The sequence below is a fragment of the Lynx canadensis genome, chromosome E2 (genome assembly GCF_007474595.2).
Source record: "Lynx canadensis isolate LIC74 chromosome E2, mLynCan4.pri.v2, whole genome shotgun sequence".
Taxonomy (NCBI): domain Eukaryota; kingdom Metazoa; phylum Chordata; class Mammalia; order Carnivora; family Felidae; genus Lynx; species Lynx canadensis.
The window spans coordinates 18,460,296-18,476,380 of record NC_044317.1 but is presented as its reverse complement, the minus strand read 5'-3'; the positions used below and the strand labels follow the sequence as shown (position 1 = coordinate 18,476,380).

General features: G+C 53.5%; 2 protein-coding genes across 5 annotated transcripts in view; one reads left to right on the top strand and one right to left on the bottom strand.

Annotated features, from left to right (window-relative positions):
• PSKH1 (protein serine kinase H1) overlaps positions 1-14,116 on the top strand; it is a 27,779-nt gene extending 13,663 nt beyond the window's left edge. For 3 of the 4 annotated variants that reach the window (XM_030299655.2, XM_030299654.2, XM_030299653.1), the window contains one exon: positions 11,664-14,116. In XM_030299655.2, the coding sequence (XP_030155515.1) occupies positions 11,664-11,981 (318 nt within the window). In that variant the 3' untranslated portion in view covers positions 11,982-14,116. Of the gene's footprint in view, positions 1-6,231; positions 6,339-11,663 lie in introns of all 4 variants that reach the window. The other variant, XM_030299657.1, reaches the window with a different exon arrangement.
• On the bottom strand, positions 14,066-16,085 carry CTRL (chymotrypsin like). Its single transcript, XM_030299661.1, has 7 exons — positions 16,007-16,085; positions 15,302-15,405; positions 15,131-15,210; positions 14,937-15,018; positions 14,589-14,769; positions 14,369-14,502; positions 14,066-14,281 (listed from the first exon to the last, which is right to left on the bottom strand). The coding sequence occupies exons 1-7, from the start codon at positions 16,056-16,058 to the stop codon at positions 14,120-14,122; spliced, it is 795 nt and encodes a 264-aa protein (XP_030155521.1). The 5' UTR covers positions 16,059-16,085; the 3' UTR covers positions 14,066-14,119.

Below are 16,085 nucleotides of genomic sequence, written 5' to 3'. Positions count from 1 at the left end.
GAATGTAGTGAGGAATACACTCAGGCTTCCTGCTCCTTCTGTAGCCACAGGACTGGGTCCTGAGCCTGCTTCCTGCTCTGTTGGGATCACAGTCTGGGGCTCCAGTGTGTGTGTGGCAAGGGGAATGGGGCACTGTCCAACCTTGCCTCCCAACCCCTCAGTTGCAGCTGAAAGCATGAGTTCCCAGTTCCAGAGTCAAATTCATGGCCAACCCTGATGGCACCTGTCTATTACAGTAGACAGATGCCATCTGACTCCAAAAACTTGTTCTACCACCATCTACAGAGAGTTGTGGTTTGGGTGGGATTTGTCTGGGGTATTTCCTGGGTGGGGAGGTCTCATCATTAGATCAGGTGCTCTGAGGTGGGGACCAAGCATCTCTCTGTTCCGCTGGCCATTGCCTTACCCATAAGTGCACCTGGGGAAGATGCATAGAGACATGAAGTCATGTTCTCCATCCCCATGAAGATTGAGATTGCCTGGGGAGAAAGGACTAGGAGTAGGAAATGGCCACAGAACAAATCCTTGTTGGCAGGCACATGCCAACACAGGGCTTGGGCAGTCTGGAACGTGAGCTGTGTGGCTCAGATCAGGTGGCTGGACTGGTCCCCTTTCTTTGGGCTGGGCCCTGCTCCCACCCTCAGTCCAGTCATCTGTCTTCTTCTGTGTGATGGTCATTTGCCCTTCTGAAGGCCATCTAAGTGAGCAAGGCCCTGTGAGAAAACCTATCTGAGACCATGTCATGTTAAGGGGGTGTTTTAATCTAGCTTCTTCTGCAAATGAAGGACCACCCACTTTGAGCTCAGCAAGGTTTGGAGATGTGCATTCCTCACCTGACAGTAAGCCGCATGGTAGTGCCTTTCTAGGGGCATTTTTCCTGCCCCCCGCCTTCTAGTAGTGGTGTTGTACGTGCCTACCCAATGTGCTTATTTCCTGAAGCCTATGTCTTTGCAGCCCCCTGTCAGGCTCAGTGGTTTCTGTGGACTTTCTACAGGAGGTGAGCTTTGAGAAGGAGGAGGCTCAGAGAAAGGGACATTGCTGACTGTGCTCAGAATAAATAGGAGATTGTTTGGAGGTAATGGAGTACAGGTTGATGAGGCTGGGCCAGGCCTGCCGTTTGCTGTTGGGAGCTCCATAATTGCAGAGGCTACTTGGGGATTGGAAGCATTAGGTGTGAGGGAGTCCTCTGTGTTCTTGGTAGTAAAGGGGGAATGCAGCAGAAAGTATTGTGAGAGACCCGCAGGAGAAAGGCTGACTGGGGGCTGTTGGAGTAATCCCCGTTGGGGATGGGGGAACCTGATGTCCTGGGGTAATTGGGCCAGATCAGTGATTCCAGAGAATGAGCTCCACTATGGTATGAACCATAGTGAGATGAGAGAATCCTCCTGCAGCTCTGTAGGAGCATCATCTTACAGGGGCAGATTGAGAGACACCTGACTGCCCTATGGTCCAAAGAGTAAGTAGGCTTCTGCCTTGACATCCCCGGGTGGGGCCCAGTGGTGGAGGGAAATACACCAAGTGCCTGGCTCCTACCCCACAACCCTGACACTCTGGATATTCAGGCCATAGCCCTGGCCCCACTCTCTGCCCCATTTCCTACACACCATAGGCCCAAGATGTTTGCTCCAGTCACTCCACATACTAAGCTCAGGCTTTTCACTCTGCTCCCACTGTTGGCCGTAGAAACTTGACCAGCTCTAAAAGGTTCAATTCAAAGATTGCTTCCATCAAGAATGGTGCTGTGTATGGGGCGCCTGGGTGGCGCAGTCGGTTAAGCGTCCGACTTCAGCCAGGTCACGATCTCGCGGTCCGTGAGTTCGAGCCCCGCGTCAGGCTCTGGGCTGATGGCTCAGAGCCTGGAGCCTGCTTCCGATTCTGTGTCTCCCTCTCTCTCTGCCCCTCCCCCGTTCATGCTCTGTCTCTCTCTGTCCCAAAAATAAATAAACGTTGAAAAAAAAAATTAAAAAAAAAAAAAAAAGAATGGTGCTGTGTAGTGCCTACTGAGTACCAGACACAGGGCTAGGGGTTCTGTATCCAACATGTTTAATCACAACAGTGCTGCCAGGTGGGTGTAATGCCCCATTTTACAGATGAGAAAATTGAAGCTAGCAAGGTTAAGTAACTTGTCCATGGTCTCACAGCTAGAGGGTGGCAGGCCTGTGATTTGAATCCAGGCCATCTTGGTGTCAGAGTTCTTGGCTTTTCCATCCCCACAGTCTATGTTCTTTGACATACATGTCTCAGCATGTTGCTGGAGTCTTTGTTTCAGCACTTTCTTGGGCTGTTGTCTGTGGACATCTCTTAGGCCTGTAAGGTCCTTGAAGACAGCACGTGTATCAATACTTATGTTCCCGGTACTTTTCTCCTGGCTTCTCCTGAGGGAAGCACTGGTGGTCGGTGATTCCCTGGGAAAGGACCCAAAAGTGGCTGGCAGGCAGATGGGGCAGCCCCCTCTTCTGGGGGCTGGACTCCAGGAAAAAGTGAAGAGCCTGCTGGAGATGTGTCTAGTAGTCTGTGATCAGACCCGCTTAGAAGCAGCTGCAGGAATCTTGGAAGAGGAGGGAATGCTGGGAAGGAGACGGCTATGACAGATAATTTTGAGAAGAGAAATCTGCATTTTCTCTGGGGACCAGAGGTGCCAGAGTGGAGAGGGGCAAGCCAGGGTCATGTGGGAAGTGATGGGAGACACATGTTGGCCAGATGTGAAGAAGGCCTGTGTTGAGTGTGTGAGCAGTCTGAAGACACAAAGAGCCACCTCGAAAGAGGGAGCTTCTTGTCATGAGAGATTCCAGAAGGACTGGAGCAGTTATTTCTAAAGGAGTGACACAGAAGGTGAGTCATCATCTGTTAAGACCCATACTAGAGGACTGTTACAGTCCCACTGACTTGGAGATTCTATGATTGACTTGATGTGAGATGTGATGTTGCCGGCCTAATGTTACTGCTTTTCTCAAGAGTTCTATTCCTAGAGTAAGGACAGACGAAGAGGCTCTTGTGGGATTGATGGCAAAGTGGTACCATCAGCAGCTTTGCTGTCTGCCTCATTTGGCAGCCTTTAATTGTTGCCGTCTGCTTGGGCAGTCTTTGAGCTGTGGGCAAGCCCAAGTGACTGCCCCATGAACAGCTGGGCTGGGGCAGAGGTTCTTACAGTGCCTTGTTCAGAGAGAGAGTGCTGCCAGGCAAGGGACAGAATCTTGGTGGGAGAGGAAGGCCACTTGCAGACCCAGCGTGCTACTCCCTGGGGGATTTTGTTGGAGGGAGGTGGCTTTTCAGGGATGGCCTCTGGGCTGCAGTCTGACTACCCATCCACGTGGCACCAAGGGGCAGGCACTCAGGGGCGTGAGTTGGACCATCTTGTAGTTCTGAGAGCCCTACTTCTTTAAATGACCTTAACGCTTGTCATTCAACCCTGGGATGTTGAAGATAAAAGGAGGTACGGGGAATGTGCCATGTCCTGTTGCTCTGTAGGTGAAGGGCCTCGGCGCCTGTGAGGGGGCTGATCATTCATATGCCCTGATAGATAGCAGCCAGCTGAGTAGGGATAGGACCTTGGCCCAGAACCATGGAGAGGACTTCTCCAGGGGTGTGGGAGAGCTGGAGACTGGACGTTGTGTGCAGGCAGCAGATGAAATGCAAAGAGACAGGTAGCATGTTTCCAGGCTTGTGCTTGGATTCTGCTGGCTGTCTTTAACTGCCTCGCATTCCCACCTCCAGTGTGGATGGGGGCTGTGACGGGCCATCAGTTCATCACTCTTCTCTTGCTGCCTCCTGCTCCCAGAGTAAGTGGATGGCTTTCCCATGTCTGTCTCAATAGCTGACAGCACAAGGAAACACAAATTGATTTAGAATTCTTTGCTGGGAGGTATCTCTAAGCCCTTGCTCCTTGCCTCTCTGCTGGTGGCTGTTGGGTGCCAAGAGCTGAGTGATGGTGCTGGCTCTATGCCAGGATCCCATGATGCCCCCATACCTGTCCAGGAGGGATCCCTCTGGAAGGGCTGTCCCTACTTCACCACACCTCCTGGTACGCAGTAAGTATTCAACAGACAAGTCTCCCTCCTTAACTGTAGGAGCAGACGCTGGCAGTCCAGATCCTTGACTGGTCACTGGAAGGTGATATGATTTGGTCTACTAGGTGAGGGCCTTACTGGACCCTCACTGGTCACTGTGCTTGGAGACCTCTTGGAGGAAGGCAGGGGTAGCTTCCTTCTGGTGGGGGCAGGAGGCAGGCTTGGAGCAGAGAGGGGCAATATCCCCTTCCTATGCCACCTCTGGTCCACCGCTCAGCTCCCTGGAGCTCTCTCCTCTAGGCTTCCCTCTGCCGCTGCTACCTTGGTTACACAGTCCCCAGAGAGCAGTTCTCTCCTGTGGTGGCAGAAACAGAGGCCCATCTCCTACATTGCTGCATTCAGCCATTCCTACCAAAATGCCTGGCCCTGACCACCTCCAGCTTCTCATTAACTCAGGGTCAGATCCTCCTTTCATCACTGCTGTTTCCCACCCCTGGCCCCACCGAGGCCTCTCCAACAAAGGGGTGTTATCGTGGGTTGTGTTGGAGCAGTGCCTGGTGTGTGCCATCCATCCCCTCCCTCTCCTGCTCTTCTCATTGTCTGTCTCCACCTGGATAGCTCTGCCTGCTCACAGGCCCTGTTGCTTCTAGGCTCTTGAGTTCCTCTGGGAGCTGCCACGGCTGTTGTCTCTCCCACGATCTGACCTCTTTAAATCCGCTGACGGCCTCCCACACTCATCCCCTCCTGCCCCCACTGAGGCGGAAGCATACTTGCAGGTGGATGGGATGGCTAAAGATGACCTGGTCCAACCACTCCCCACCAGCCATGCCTCTCCAGACTCTCCTTCCTTGGTCAGTTTTCCATCTCACAAGGTCACTCTTCTCGTGCATGCCTGCCTGGCCTCAGTTCATCTGTCTCCCAGAGCAAGTATGGTGCCCAGACCTGAGCTTTGCTTCAGTATGGCCTGGCCAGCTTGGAGCAGAAGTCTCCTTCATCTCTTCACTCATCCTGTCGTTCCATGTTGTCCAAGTCCTGTGTACCCAGGGTTCAGGGACAGAGTCTCAGTGTGCATTACATGCTAATAGCCACCAGGGCTCCAAACTGTCTCAGAAATTAGAATGGGAGGAAGTTTTTTTTGTTTTGTTTTCGTGTGTGTGTGTTTTTGTTTTTTGTTTTGTTTTGTTTTGTTTTGTTTTGTTTTGTTTTGTTTTGTTCGGAGCCCAAAAGGGGTCTCGAACTCACAGGACTCTCGAGATTGAGACTTGAGTTGAGATCGAGTCAGACACTTACCCAACTGAGCCACCCGGGTGCCCTATGTTTTTTATTTTTTAAATGCTTATTTTATTATTTTTGAGACAGAATGTGAACAGGGGAGGGGCAGAGAGCGAGAAGGCGACATAGAATTTGAAACAGGCTCCAGGCTCTGAGCTGTCAGCCCAGAGCCCAATGCGGGGCTTGAACTCGGAAACAGTGAGATTATGACCTGAGCTGAAGTTGGATGAAGTTGGACACTTAACCGACTGAGCCACCCAGACGCCCCCCCACCCTTGTTTTTTCTTTTCTTACTTTTTTTTTTTTTTTTTTTTTTTTAAAGAGCCAGGTTGGCCTCAGCAAAATCTGTGAGTGGAATTAAAAGAGACCACTCAGCAGCATGCTCTAAAATCCAGAACCTTCCAGGACTGCTCAAGACATTATTAAAAGCAGACAGCACTTGGTTGCTGGCACAGGTTGCCAGGATCCCCCTGATTCCAAAGTGAGCACGTAGCATCCTTATGGATTCTTGAGTTGTACCCTGTCTCCCCCCTGTCCCTGTCCTTCACTTTGTGGACTCTGGGCAGGGACAGGTGGGGGTGCAGAATTTAACTTTTTTTTTTTTTTAAGTTTGTTTATTTTGAGAGAGACAGAGACAGCATGAGCGGGGGTGGGGCAGAGACAGAGGGAGACAGAGAGAATCCCAAGCAGCCTCCAGGCTACCAGCTCAGAGCCCGATGTGACGCTCAATCACGAACCATGAGATCGTGACCTGAGCCAAAACCAAGAGTCAGGATGCTTAACTGACTGAGCCACCCAGGCGCCCCCAGGATTTCATTTTGTTACTCATTTCAAGTTTCAGAACACAGCTTTGCTAACCTTTAAGTTGTCACGCCTTTTCTTGTTTTATTTTTATCTTCATTCTCTGCGTCTTTTTAAAATTCTATTATCTTCCTTCTTTTTCTCCCTTCAGGCTCTCTCCCCTAAGGTCCTCTTTCCTGCTGCTCAGCCCCCACCCATCCCCTGCCAGGTCCTAGGGTGGTGGATTCTGTTTGGTGTGGAAGCCCAGGCACCAGGATGGTGAGTGTCTTGACCAGAGGAAGGGGTTGCTGGCTCCACTGCCACACTATGTCTAGCTCTGCCGAATTTTTCAAAACACTTTGCCTCATGGGCAATGTCAGAGTGTGCTGTTTTTGTTGTACTAATAGTTCTCTTCTCCTGTGTAAACCCAAAGCTCCATTTCCCAGAAACGTGCTCTTTTCTCTGCTCTCGTTCAGGCCCACGTAAGTACAGGAAGGAGGCCTTTGGGGGTGGGAATACTGGGTCTGAAAATACATCTTGAGACAAAGCTGAGGGAAGATTGAGTCATGGGAGCAAAGCCCAGGCTTCTTTCCTCCCTTCATTCCCCTAACAGCTCTAGCAGCTCTTGCAGCTCTTTGGTGAGGCTACCTTCTCTGCCAGGGAACCTTCCTGAGTCATCATGGCCTGGAAAAGAACCCAGAGAGGTCAAGAGGTCAAGGCCATTTAAATGTTAGATGCTATGCTTCTGTTTCTCACTTGCAGCCAAGTGAGGAAGAAAGCTGGGAAGCCATGTTCTTAGAATCCAGGACTTTGGCAACTGGAAGACACTTAAAATCCATTGCATTTGGCTCCTTCATATGTTTTTTTAAGTTTATTTATTTTGAGGGACGCCTGGGTGGCTCAGTCGGTTGAGCGTCTGACTTCAGCTCTGGTCACGATCTCACGTCTGTGAGTTCCAGCCCCACGTCGGGCTCTGTGCTGACAGCTCAGAGCCTGGAGCCTGCTTCGGATTCTGTGTCTCCCTCTCTCTCTGCCCCTCCCCCACTCATGCTCTGTCTCTCTCTGTCAAAAATAAACATTAAAAAAAAAATTTAAGTTTATTTATTTTGAGAGAGAGACAGCACAAGTGGGGGGAGGCGGTGGGGAGGGCAGTGAGAGAATCCCAAGCAGGCTTTGTGCTGCCAGTGCAGAGCCTGACATGGGGCTCAAACTCACGAACTGTGAGATTCTGACGAGCCAAAACCAAGAGTCAGATGTTTACTGACTGAGCCACCCAGGCGCCCCTGGCTCCTTCATATTAAAAGTGAGGAGCCTTCTTTTCTCTAAGGTTGCACAGAGAAAGTAGACCTAGAATGTCTAGAAGCTCTAGAAGTCTCTGGGCTTTCAGCCTAATGCTTTAATTTGTCACCCAGATGCCATCCAGAAAAGCCAGGCCTTTCTTTGCCCTCACTTAAGAATGGGCAGACCTGCCTGCCAGAGGGAGTCTAGGGCAAGGCCTGTGAGCTAGGTTTGCTTCTGGAGGGAAGCAGCTTCCTCCTCTCTCGGCAGTCTAGGCCAGAGAGCTGCCTTCATCCTTTGTTCCTTTAGCCCTTGGGCTTAAGGCACAACCATTGGTAGTGTGGCCTGGGCAGTGTTCTTCCCAGGCCCTGTGACATTAGAGCTAGAGCAAGTAAAAGGGGCTGGGGAGGAGGGAAGTTCATCCTCTGAGCTGGAGTGGAAAGTCCTTTCTGATTTTGTGCTTCCCTTTAAAGGGAATGTTGGATTCTGCTGCTGAGGAGTGACTGGTCCCTCAGACACAGGGGATGAGGAAGGTGAAGTTGGTAAGGAAGTGCTCTGGGAGAGTTCCATCTATCCCTTTTTGGCTTCTCTGCTGTTACAGTATCAAGAGTTGATACCCTAGAGGTGCCCGGCTGACTCAGTAGAACACGTGACTCTTGATCTTGGGGTCATGAGTTTAAGCTCCAGGTTGGGCCCAGAGCTTACTTGGAAAAAAAAAAAAAAAGGTAGGTACCCTAACTGCAAGGGGAGGAGGACTCAAGGGCCACAGACTAGGGAAAAGGACAACCAGCTTGATGGTCAGAAACAGGGTGGAGGTGATGTCCCTCCTCCTACAGTCTCTCCTTATCTTTTCAGGACAGGGCCCAGCCCTTCACACACACAGCTCATAAAAGGCTCATGGAAAGGACAGTGTAGGCTCTCACCCTGGGTATTGAAGCTGCCCTAGGCTCCCACAGCAGAGGGAGACCTGAATCTAGAGGCATGGCAGACTGACATTTAACATTCCCTTCCATGCCCCATACTCTAAGTCAGTCCAGAAACAGGTGGAAGCCTCTGGGAGACTGGCCAGGTGGTACCTGGGGCCTGTCCCTTCTGTCAGCCACCTGAGCCTCACATGTGTCCCTGACTTGACTCCAAGTTTACTGAGGTGAGAGTTCTGTTCTTTACCCAGAGCCAGCAGTTAGAGCTATGGAAAGTCAAAGGCATGACTGTTTATCACTATTCTCTTTCTCATGCCCACAGTGCTACCCAGCCAGTCAGTCATGGGCTGACAGACATACTCATGGAGCTCTAGAGGCCCAAGTATGTTGTGGAAACAAGTGGGTTGGTCTGTGGGGATTGAAAGCTTTCTTAGGAGGTACTGAATTGGACTTGACCAGAAGCATGGCCCTGGGTGAGTGTGGAGTCTTGCTTTTCCTTGCTGAGTACTGTTGGAGGCCTCAGCAGTGCTCCCAGGGGCCACTGTTCTGAAGGGCAGCCTGAGCCCCTGTCTCACTGTAGTGGGGTGGGTTGAGGACCACTTACCTGCTTTTGGCCTACCTGACTTCCTGCCGCAAGCCTCTCAGGGTATGAGGGTTAGGCCGGGTGCCATTGGCACAGCCTGATTCTCAGGTCAGGATGGCTTAAGTCATATTGGCTTGGGGGGACCCACCTGGTCCAGCTGCTTATAGCTCCTGAAAGATGGGGAGAGCCAGGGCCTGCTGAAGAGGGCCGGGCTGGCCCTTAGATAAATGAGTTCATTGGCATTCTGCACACGGCTGCGTGTACACAGTAATTGGGGAGGCAAGTATCTGGGGGAGCAGAAGGCACAGATCAATCTGGCTCACTTTTGTCACTAACAGGCTGGCCGCTCGGCGAGCAGCAGGGGTCGATGCCTGGTGTGAGCATGTGTCACTCTGGAGATGAACATGCTTAAGCTCACAGGATGGGTCTGGTGAGAGGCCAGTCTCGGACTGCACTGGACTTGTGTGGAACTGCAGGGGTCTGGCTTGGTCTGGCTGGGTATGGATGTGAAGTGGGGGTGTCTCTGACCCATCTATGTTTAGGTTCCTGGCTTGTGAGTCCAGCTTCACCACTGTTTCTTTGTCATCAGAGGAGTTGTCCCTCTTCTCTCTTGGCTGGACCAAGGGGGCATGGGCAGAATCGATGTCCCAGCTCTGTTTGGCTAGCCTGGGCTGCCAGTTCTGTCTTTGGGCTGTCCCACCAGTAGGCCCTGCTGAGCCACAGTGTATTTCTCAGTGATTTTCTTTCTCTTGAAGACCAGAAAGGCTGGTAGGGCAGCACAGGTATTCCGATGACCCAGTCTGTTCAGCTTCTAGGTTTTGCTCTGTCTGTCGGGGGCCCCATTATGCCTTTCTTTCCATTACTTAAGTGAGTGGTCGGGGCTGCAGCGAGTGTCGGTGGTTTCGACTGGCTGGCCCCTCACAGTGGCTTCTTGTGTTCAGATGGCAGGAGCAAGACATGGGGCTTTCTTGAACCGTGAGCCAAAAGCTACTGTGGCAGCTGTGTAGTCCAGTCCCCCTGCATGTCAGCTTCTGTAGCGGAGCCCTGAGCTGCACGGGCCTGCAGGGAAACTTGGACCAGACTGTGTGTGTGGGAGGGCTGTCACTCTGCGCCCCCTCACTGCTCTCAGCAAGGTATTTATGGGCTCCCCTGCCTGCATATCCTGAGGCCCTGTCTTCCTCCTGAGGGCTCTTGTCTCCCCAGGAATTGCTGGGAGCTAGCACATTGGTGAGGAGGACCCTGTTAAGTGATTGTTCGGTAATGTGATCTGTCATTTTCCAGCAGTTCAGTTTAGTAAAAGCTGAGATTTGCCTTCCAAAAACCAGGTTAGGGTAGCAACTGCAAGTAGTCCCCACCCCTTCTTCGGGACTTCAGAAGAGTGTTCTCCTTGGTGCTCCCCCTCCACGTCCTGTATGTAAGTGGGGAAGGGTATGGGGGAAGAATTGGAGGTCAAGGAAGTTGAACTGGGGGAAGCAATAGTCAGTGTGTAAGTGTATCTGCTGAATGGGCATACAGTTGCCCTGAATGTGGGCTCTTAGATTTTCCTGAACCCCCTGGAGATTGAGTTCAGTTGTGCCCCAGGGCAAAGGACACCATAAAGTGGAACAGGCAGACCTCATTTGGCAGGAAGGAGGGTGACGGTGCCCTCAATATCCCGGCCAAACCCGCCGTAGGCTCAGCAAAGGTCCTACTTGCCTACTCTTTGGGAATATCAGAACCCATGCCAAAGTGCTCCCAGAAGACTCAGGCACTCAGAACAGTTCTGTGTCTACCTTCCTCCAGTAGAGGGGCTTGAGGGCCTTGAGGGCCTCTGTATGCCTAGCACCAGGCACTAGGGCTCATCCAGCTTAGCTTGGTCTAATGGGAATGAACAATGAACTTGAAATCACTGGAATAATTGCTTAGCTCTGGGGGCTAAGAGGAAGCCTGAGAAAGTGTCCTTTACCCTGAGAACCTGAGGATTCAGCTGGGTGAAGACAAGCTGTACAGGCTGAGTCCCTGAGACAGACAGCTGCTTGGTGTATGGCTGAGGTGAGGCAGCCACGGGTGTTTGTAGGAGATCAGGCTTTGTGCAGTTTATCTGAGGACAGAATGTACTAAAATGAGGCTGGTCTAGAGCACTGCCAGGCATCCCCTGTGTGGTTTAAAGAGGTCGTGAAGACTGGAAAGAAGGGCCCTGGTCCCACCTATCCCCCAAGAGCTCCCTGCCTTCTCAGCAGATGGAGAAATCTAGTTGCCTTGAATTGTTTCCTTGTCTCCCCATGGCTGAGGGGTGGAGGCTGATGTGGGGAATGCAGTGGTTGCCCACCATCACTCTGTCAGATGGAGAGAGGTGGGTCACCTCTTAAAAGACAAGGAAGTTCCCTGCTAAGTGGCCTGATATGGACATCCAGAGTTTGGAGCTTAAGTCTGGCTCAGGATATGGTGGAAGGTTTGGGTCATTCTCTTTAAATCTTCCTGAGTTATAGTGATTTGGGGGTAGCTGGGGGATCTTGATGGGGACCACCTTCCTGAGCCAGGCTTCGAGTCCAGATACCTTAGAAGTTTGCTGATTGGGGGAACGGGGGAAAACAGGTCTTTCTCCTACTTGTCAGATGGACTCCTTACCCAGAGAACAGCCTCTGCTTGGTGGCCTGGGCCAGTGTTGGCTAGGAAGGGGAGGTCCAGAAAGAATGCTGTACTTGGGAGGAGCTGGGCAGTGCCTCTCTCTAGGGGGAGAGTGCTGGAATGCTGCATAATGCTAAGTGCTATGGTGATGGCATCATCAGGATGGGGAGAGCAGTGTTGAGTGCTCCCACTCTAATGCTTGTTCTTGGCCTTTAGCCCTGGCCCAGTGTGTCTAACTTGGCCAAGGACTTCATTGATCGCCTGTTGACGGTGGATCCTGGCGCCCGTATGACTGCACTGCAGGCCTTGAGGCACCCGTGGGTGGTAAGCATGGCAGCCTCTTCATCCATGAAGAATCTGCACCGCTCCATCTCCCAGAACCTCCTCAAACGTGCTTCTTCCCGCTGCCAGAGCACCAAGTCGGCCCAGTCCACGCGTTCTAGCCGCTCTACGCGCTCCAACAAGTCACGCCGTGTGCGTGAGCGGGAACTGCGGGAGCTCAACCTGCGATACCAGCAGCAGTACAACGGCTGAGCTGCTGGCTACGGCGCAGACATGCCATGGTCCCAGCTTGGCCGTGCATCACTGTGCCATCTGGCCCTGATGCCCTCTCTGGAGATAGGCCTGTATGGCCGGCAGCAGGTGAATGGCCCTACCCACTTCTCTTCAGCAGCCCCCATCCTCATCCTGGGCCTGAGCCTGGTGTGACCAAGTGGAGGGAGCCTGGGGACATGTGAGCCCTCTGAACTGGCACCGGTGCTCCTTTTGGTGGGCAACTGCTCTGCTACCAGTTGGGAAAAGGGCAGGACCTGGCCTCGGGCTCTTTCACCCCTTGGCTCTTCCCCAAGACCAAAGAGGCAAGCTGTGCCAGGTAGAGGGTGTCCTGTTGTCCCAGGACTCTTTGGGACAGTTACTTCTGAAACCCTCTTTCCTCCACTGAACCTTCATCTCTGGCCTCCCACATTCCATTGCATCCTGATCTGTAACACAGAGAGAGGCCCAGGTAGGCCCAAAGCTTGTGTCTTGGCTGGACTCCCAGCTAAGTCTAAACAGTCTCCCACCTCTCACCCAAGATCTGTCTTCCTTCGTGGTACCCCCAGAGGCCCCTCCTGGACTCAGGACTGGCTAGAACCTCTGGTGGTAGGGCCATGGCATAGTCCTTGGCCCTTCTGGACTGTGTGGCCATGTTGGTAGCAGGCTTGCTCCAGGCTCTAACCTCTCTCTGACAGTGGGAGGGAGAGCTCCTGCCCACCAGCCCATTGCTCTCAGTGCCTTCTTTGCAGAGCCCACTATCACTTCTTTCTCCCCCTTGGATGCCCATTCTATTCCCTAGGTGCCTCCTTCCCAACTGTGGGGGATTAAAGGAAGCCCCACTGCTGCTACCTGGGGAATGGGGGCACCTGGGCCAAGGTACAGGCCAGGGGCTTCCCAGGGAGAGCCCCATCAATATTCCAGTGTCAGCCCTGGTTCTACCCTTGGTACTGCCCAATGTCCCTTCCCTTCAGGCTCTGCAGTGGCATAACGGCGCCATCTAGTGTCTGGCATGAGTATGGGCAGCCTGGGAATGACCACTGTGCTCACCCTTCATCTTCTAGAGGAAGTGGGAAGGAAGGAGCTGGTGTGTTGAGGAAAGGTCCCAGGCTGCTCAGCACTCCCCTTCTGCTGAGCTTCTGCACAGCTCCAGTTGGAACTTAGCCATACTGTGTGACCTGCCTCTGAACCCTGAGTGCCTGGGGCCCTGGCCTTCTCACAACTGGCCTTGCTTGGGCCAGCCTGTCCTTGCTTCCTTTCACAGCATTACCTGTCCAGCCTGGGCCCTGCCGAATCTTAGGTTGGAGGGAACTCCTGCAGGAGGTGGGTGGAATTGGGTGGCTGCTCTCCCGGAGGCCTGAGCCAGACCATCCCCGTGTTAGTCAAGGTGCCTCCCCACCACCACAAACAAGGCTGGAACCCAACTCCCCTTCTTCCTCAGCTGCTTTCAGTGGCAGAAAAGGAGGTGTGGCCCAGCTTTAGCTATAGCTAGATTGCAGGGCCTCTGCCAGCTGGGAGAGACTGGCCCTCACTCAGTTTTTCCCAGTGGGTAGCCTTGGGCCAGGCCCTCCTCTTTCTGCATCTGCCCACCTCCAGTGGGAAACAAGGCCAAAGAGAACACTCTGGGCCAAGTCGACTGCCTTAAACATTCCCTCCTATCCTCAGTGCTCCTGGCACAAGGCAGCAGAGAGCCCAAGCCCTGTGGCCTCAGAATTCCCCTCACTTCCCCAAGTGCCTCTGGAGGCCTGAACCCTGGGGATTTATTTCCTCTCTTGTCCAAGATAGGCCTGACCCTAAGGGTAGGACAGAGGGAGGTTGGAGACATGGGCCTTTATGCCATGGACCGTAGATGGAGAGTGTGCAGTTATTTATTTTGTGTACTCAGTTTGTAAATGTATCCTCTGTACTCAATAAACAGGCTGCCCTCCCTAGGGAAGGCTGCCCATCCATTCTGACAGCCCAGGCTCCTTGCTGTGGACCAGAGGAGGAGATACCCTGCCATGCCAGAAGTCAAAGTCCCAAGAGGGGAAGGGGACTCCCAGGAGCCTCTCCCTTCCCTTATAAGGACAGATAAGAATACACAAGAGGACAGAGCATGGCGTCTTTATTGGATTGAGATGGGGAGAGGGCCTGTCGTAGTCTCAGTTGTAGGCTATGTTCTGGTTGATCCAGGTGCTGAACTTGCTAACCCGAGTGTATATGGCAGGCTTGTGCACGTTGCAGTTGCTGGTGCCCCAGGAGACAACGCCAATAAGCACCCACGTGTTCCCTTTCTGGCAGACAAGAGGCCCTCCAGAGTCTCCCTGAGGGAAGGAGAGGGGAGAAGTCAGCTCGGCGATTAGGGGGTGCCACAGGACAGCGAGAGGATAAGACAGGGTGCTGTTGCTCACCTGGCACGAGGAGGCCCCTGAGCCGCCTGCACAGATCATGGAGTCAGTGATACGTGAGCCCCAGTACTGCCTGCACTGACTCACAGTGACCAGGGGCAAAGCCACCTGCTGCAGCCGTGCTGGGGTCACATTGCCTGTGGGCCAGAAGGGGGTGGTTAGGCCCGGGATGACTTGTTCCCACCCTAGCCCTCTCACCCAGATTTTTGGCCCAGGTTCCTACCCACGCCGCTGAGGCGTCCCCAGCCAGTGGTGGCACACGTGAGGCCTGCAGGCAGTGCCTCATTTGGAGAAGCCAGGCAGACTGGTGTGATTCGTTTTGTGTACTGGGCCGGGGAGGCGAGCTTCAGTAGTGTCAGGTCATTGTTTAGGGTGGTAGGGTTCCAGAAAGGGTGCGTGATGGCCTGTGGAACCAGGAAGGGGCCACGTAGAATGGGGGGTGGGCACAGGCCTCCAGTGTTGATAGGTGCTGAGGGGCTAGCCTAGGGCATGCCTTGAATTCCTCATCCCCAGAGCCCACCCACCTGCCCCATCCACTCTTCCTTTCCGTGTCTGTAGCCCAGACACTCACCTTTGAGATGGACAGAACCTGCAAAGGCTCAGCATTGGATGATCGGTCATATTCGCCCAGGACAACAAAGTGGCGGCCAGGGCTGCAGTGAGAGTGGGGTTGGGCAGCCGCAGGGAGAGCAGGGCAACAAAAGAAGGGCATCCAGGGAAAGGAGGTTGGAGAGGAGGGCTAGGGGGCAGAGTGGGAGTACTCACATGACTTTGCAATGGGCAGCAGTGACCACCCAGGACTGGCTGATGAGGGAACCACCGCAAAAGTGGAAGCCACTGCTATCCTGGGGTCAGGAGTCAGAAGTGGGAGTGGGCTCAGGCTATGCCTAGGCAGGAAGCACCTGGTACCCTGCCCCACACCTAGGGTGTATGTACCTGCAGGGACACCTGCCAGGGCCAGGAGCCTGGCACTGCATTCTCCCCGTTGACAATCCTCTGGCTGAAGCTCAGTACCGGCTTGATGGCAGGAATGCCGCAGCCTGCTCTGCCATTGGACTGGTGAGGACCTGCTTCTCACACCAGCCTGCCCACCTCTCCCCACCTCCTCCTGGGTGCCCCCAGCTCTGCCCCAGAGGTCCAAATCAGAGAGGGCTCGTCACTACCCCTTCTCACCCACAGCACTTTTAGGTATCTCAGTTACCCGTGTCCAACTGGCCCCCAATTCTGTCCATTCTCTGACAGCTGTCTCCAACTTACTCCCCATTGTTCCCCAACTTCACCACCACCCGCCATTTTTCTCCCTGACCCCTGGGATAGTCTCCTCTCTAGCCTCGCACCTGCTCCAGGCCTCCACAGCCAGAGGTTTCTCCCTGAACTACATGTCCAACCTTCATTTCTCAGTTTCCTAAACCCTCCCTGGCTCCTAGCTCTGGCCTTACCTCCTGTCCCATTTTGAGGCCAGCCCCTGTGCACCTCTTGCCCCCCTCCAGCACTGGCACATCCTTTTCTCCTTTACCCATTCTGTCCACCTGGTTCCCTTCCCGGCAGCCCAGCTGAGCCCCTGGGCAGAAAGCCTGGGCTGGCTTTGGGGGCGAGGTTGCTTGAGGGCTGGTCAGTCAGGGCTGGTCCAGGCCCACTCACCCCAGGAGGAGCCAAGGAGGCCCAGGCTAAGGGTCAGGCTGAGCAGCAGCATTGTGGCAGATGTGAGGTTGAGAACTGG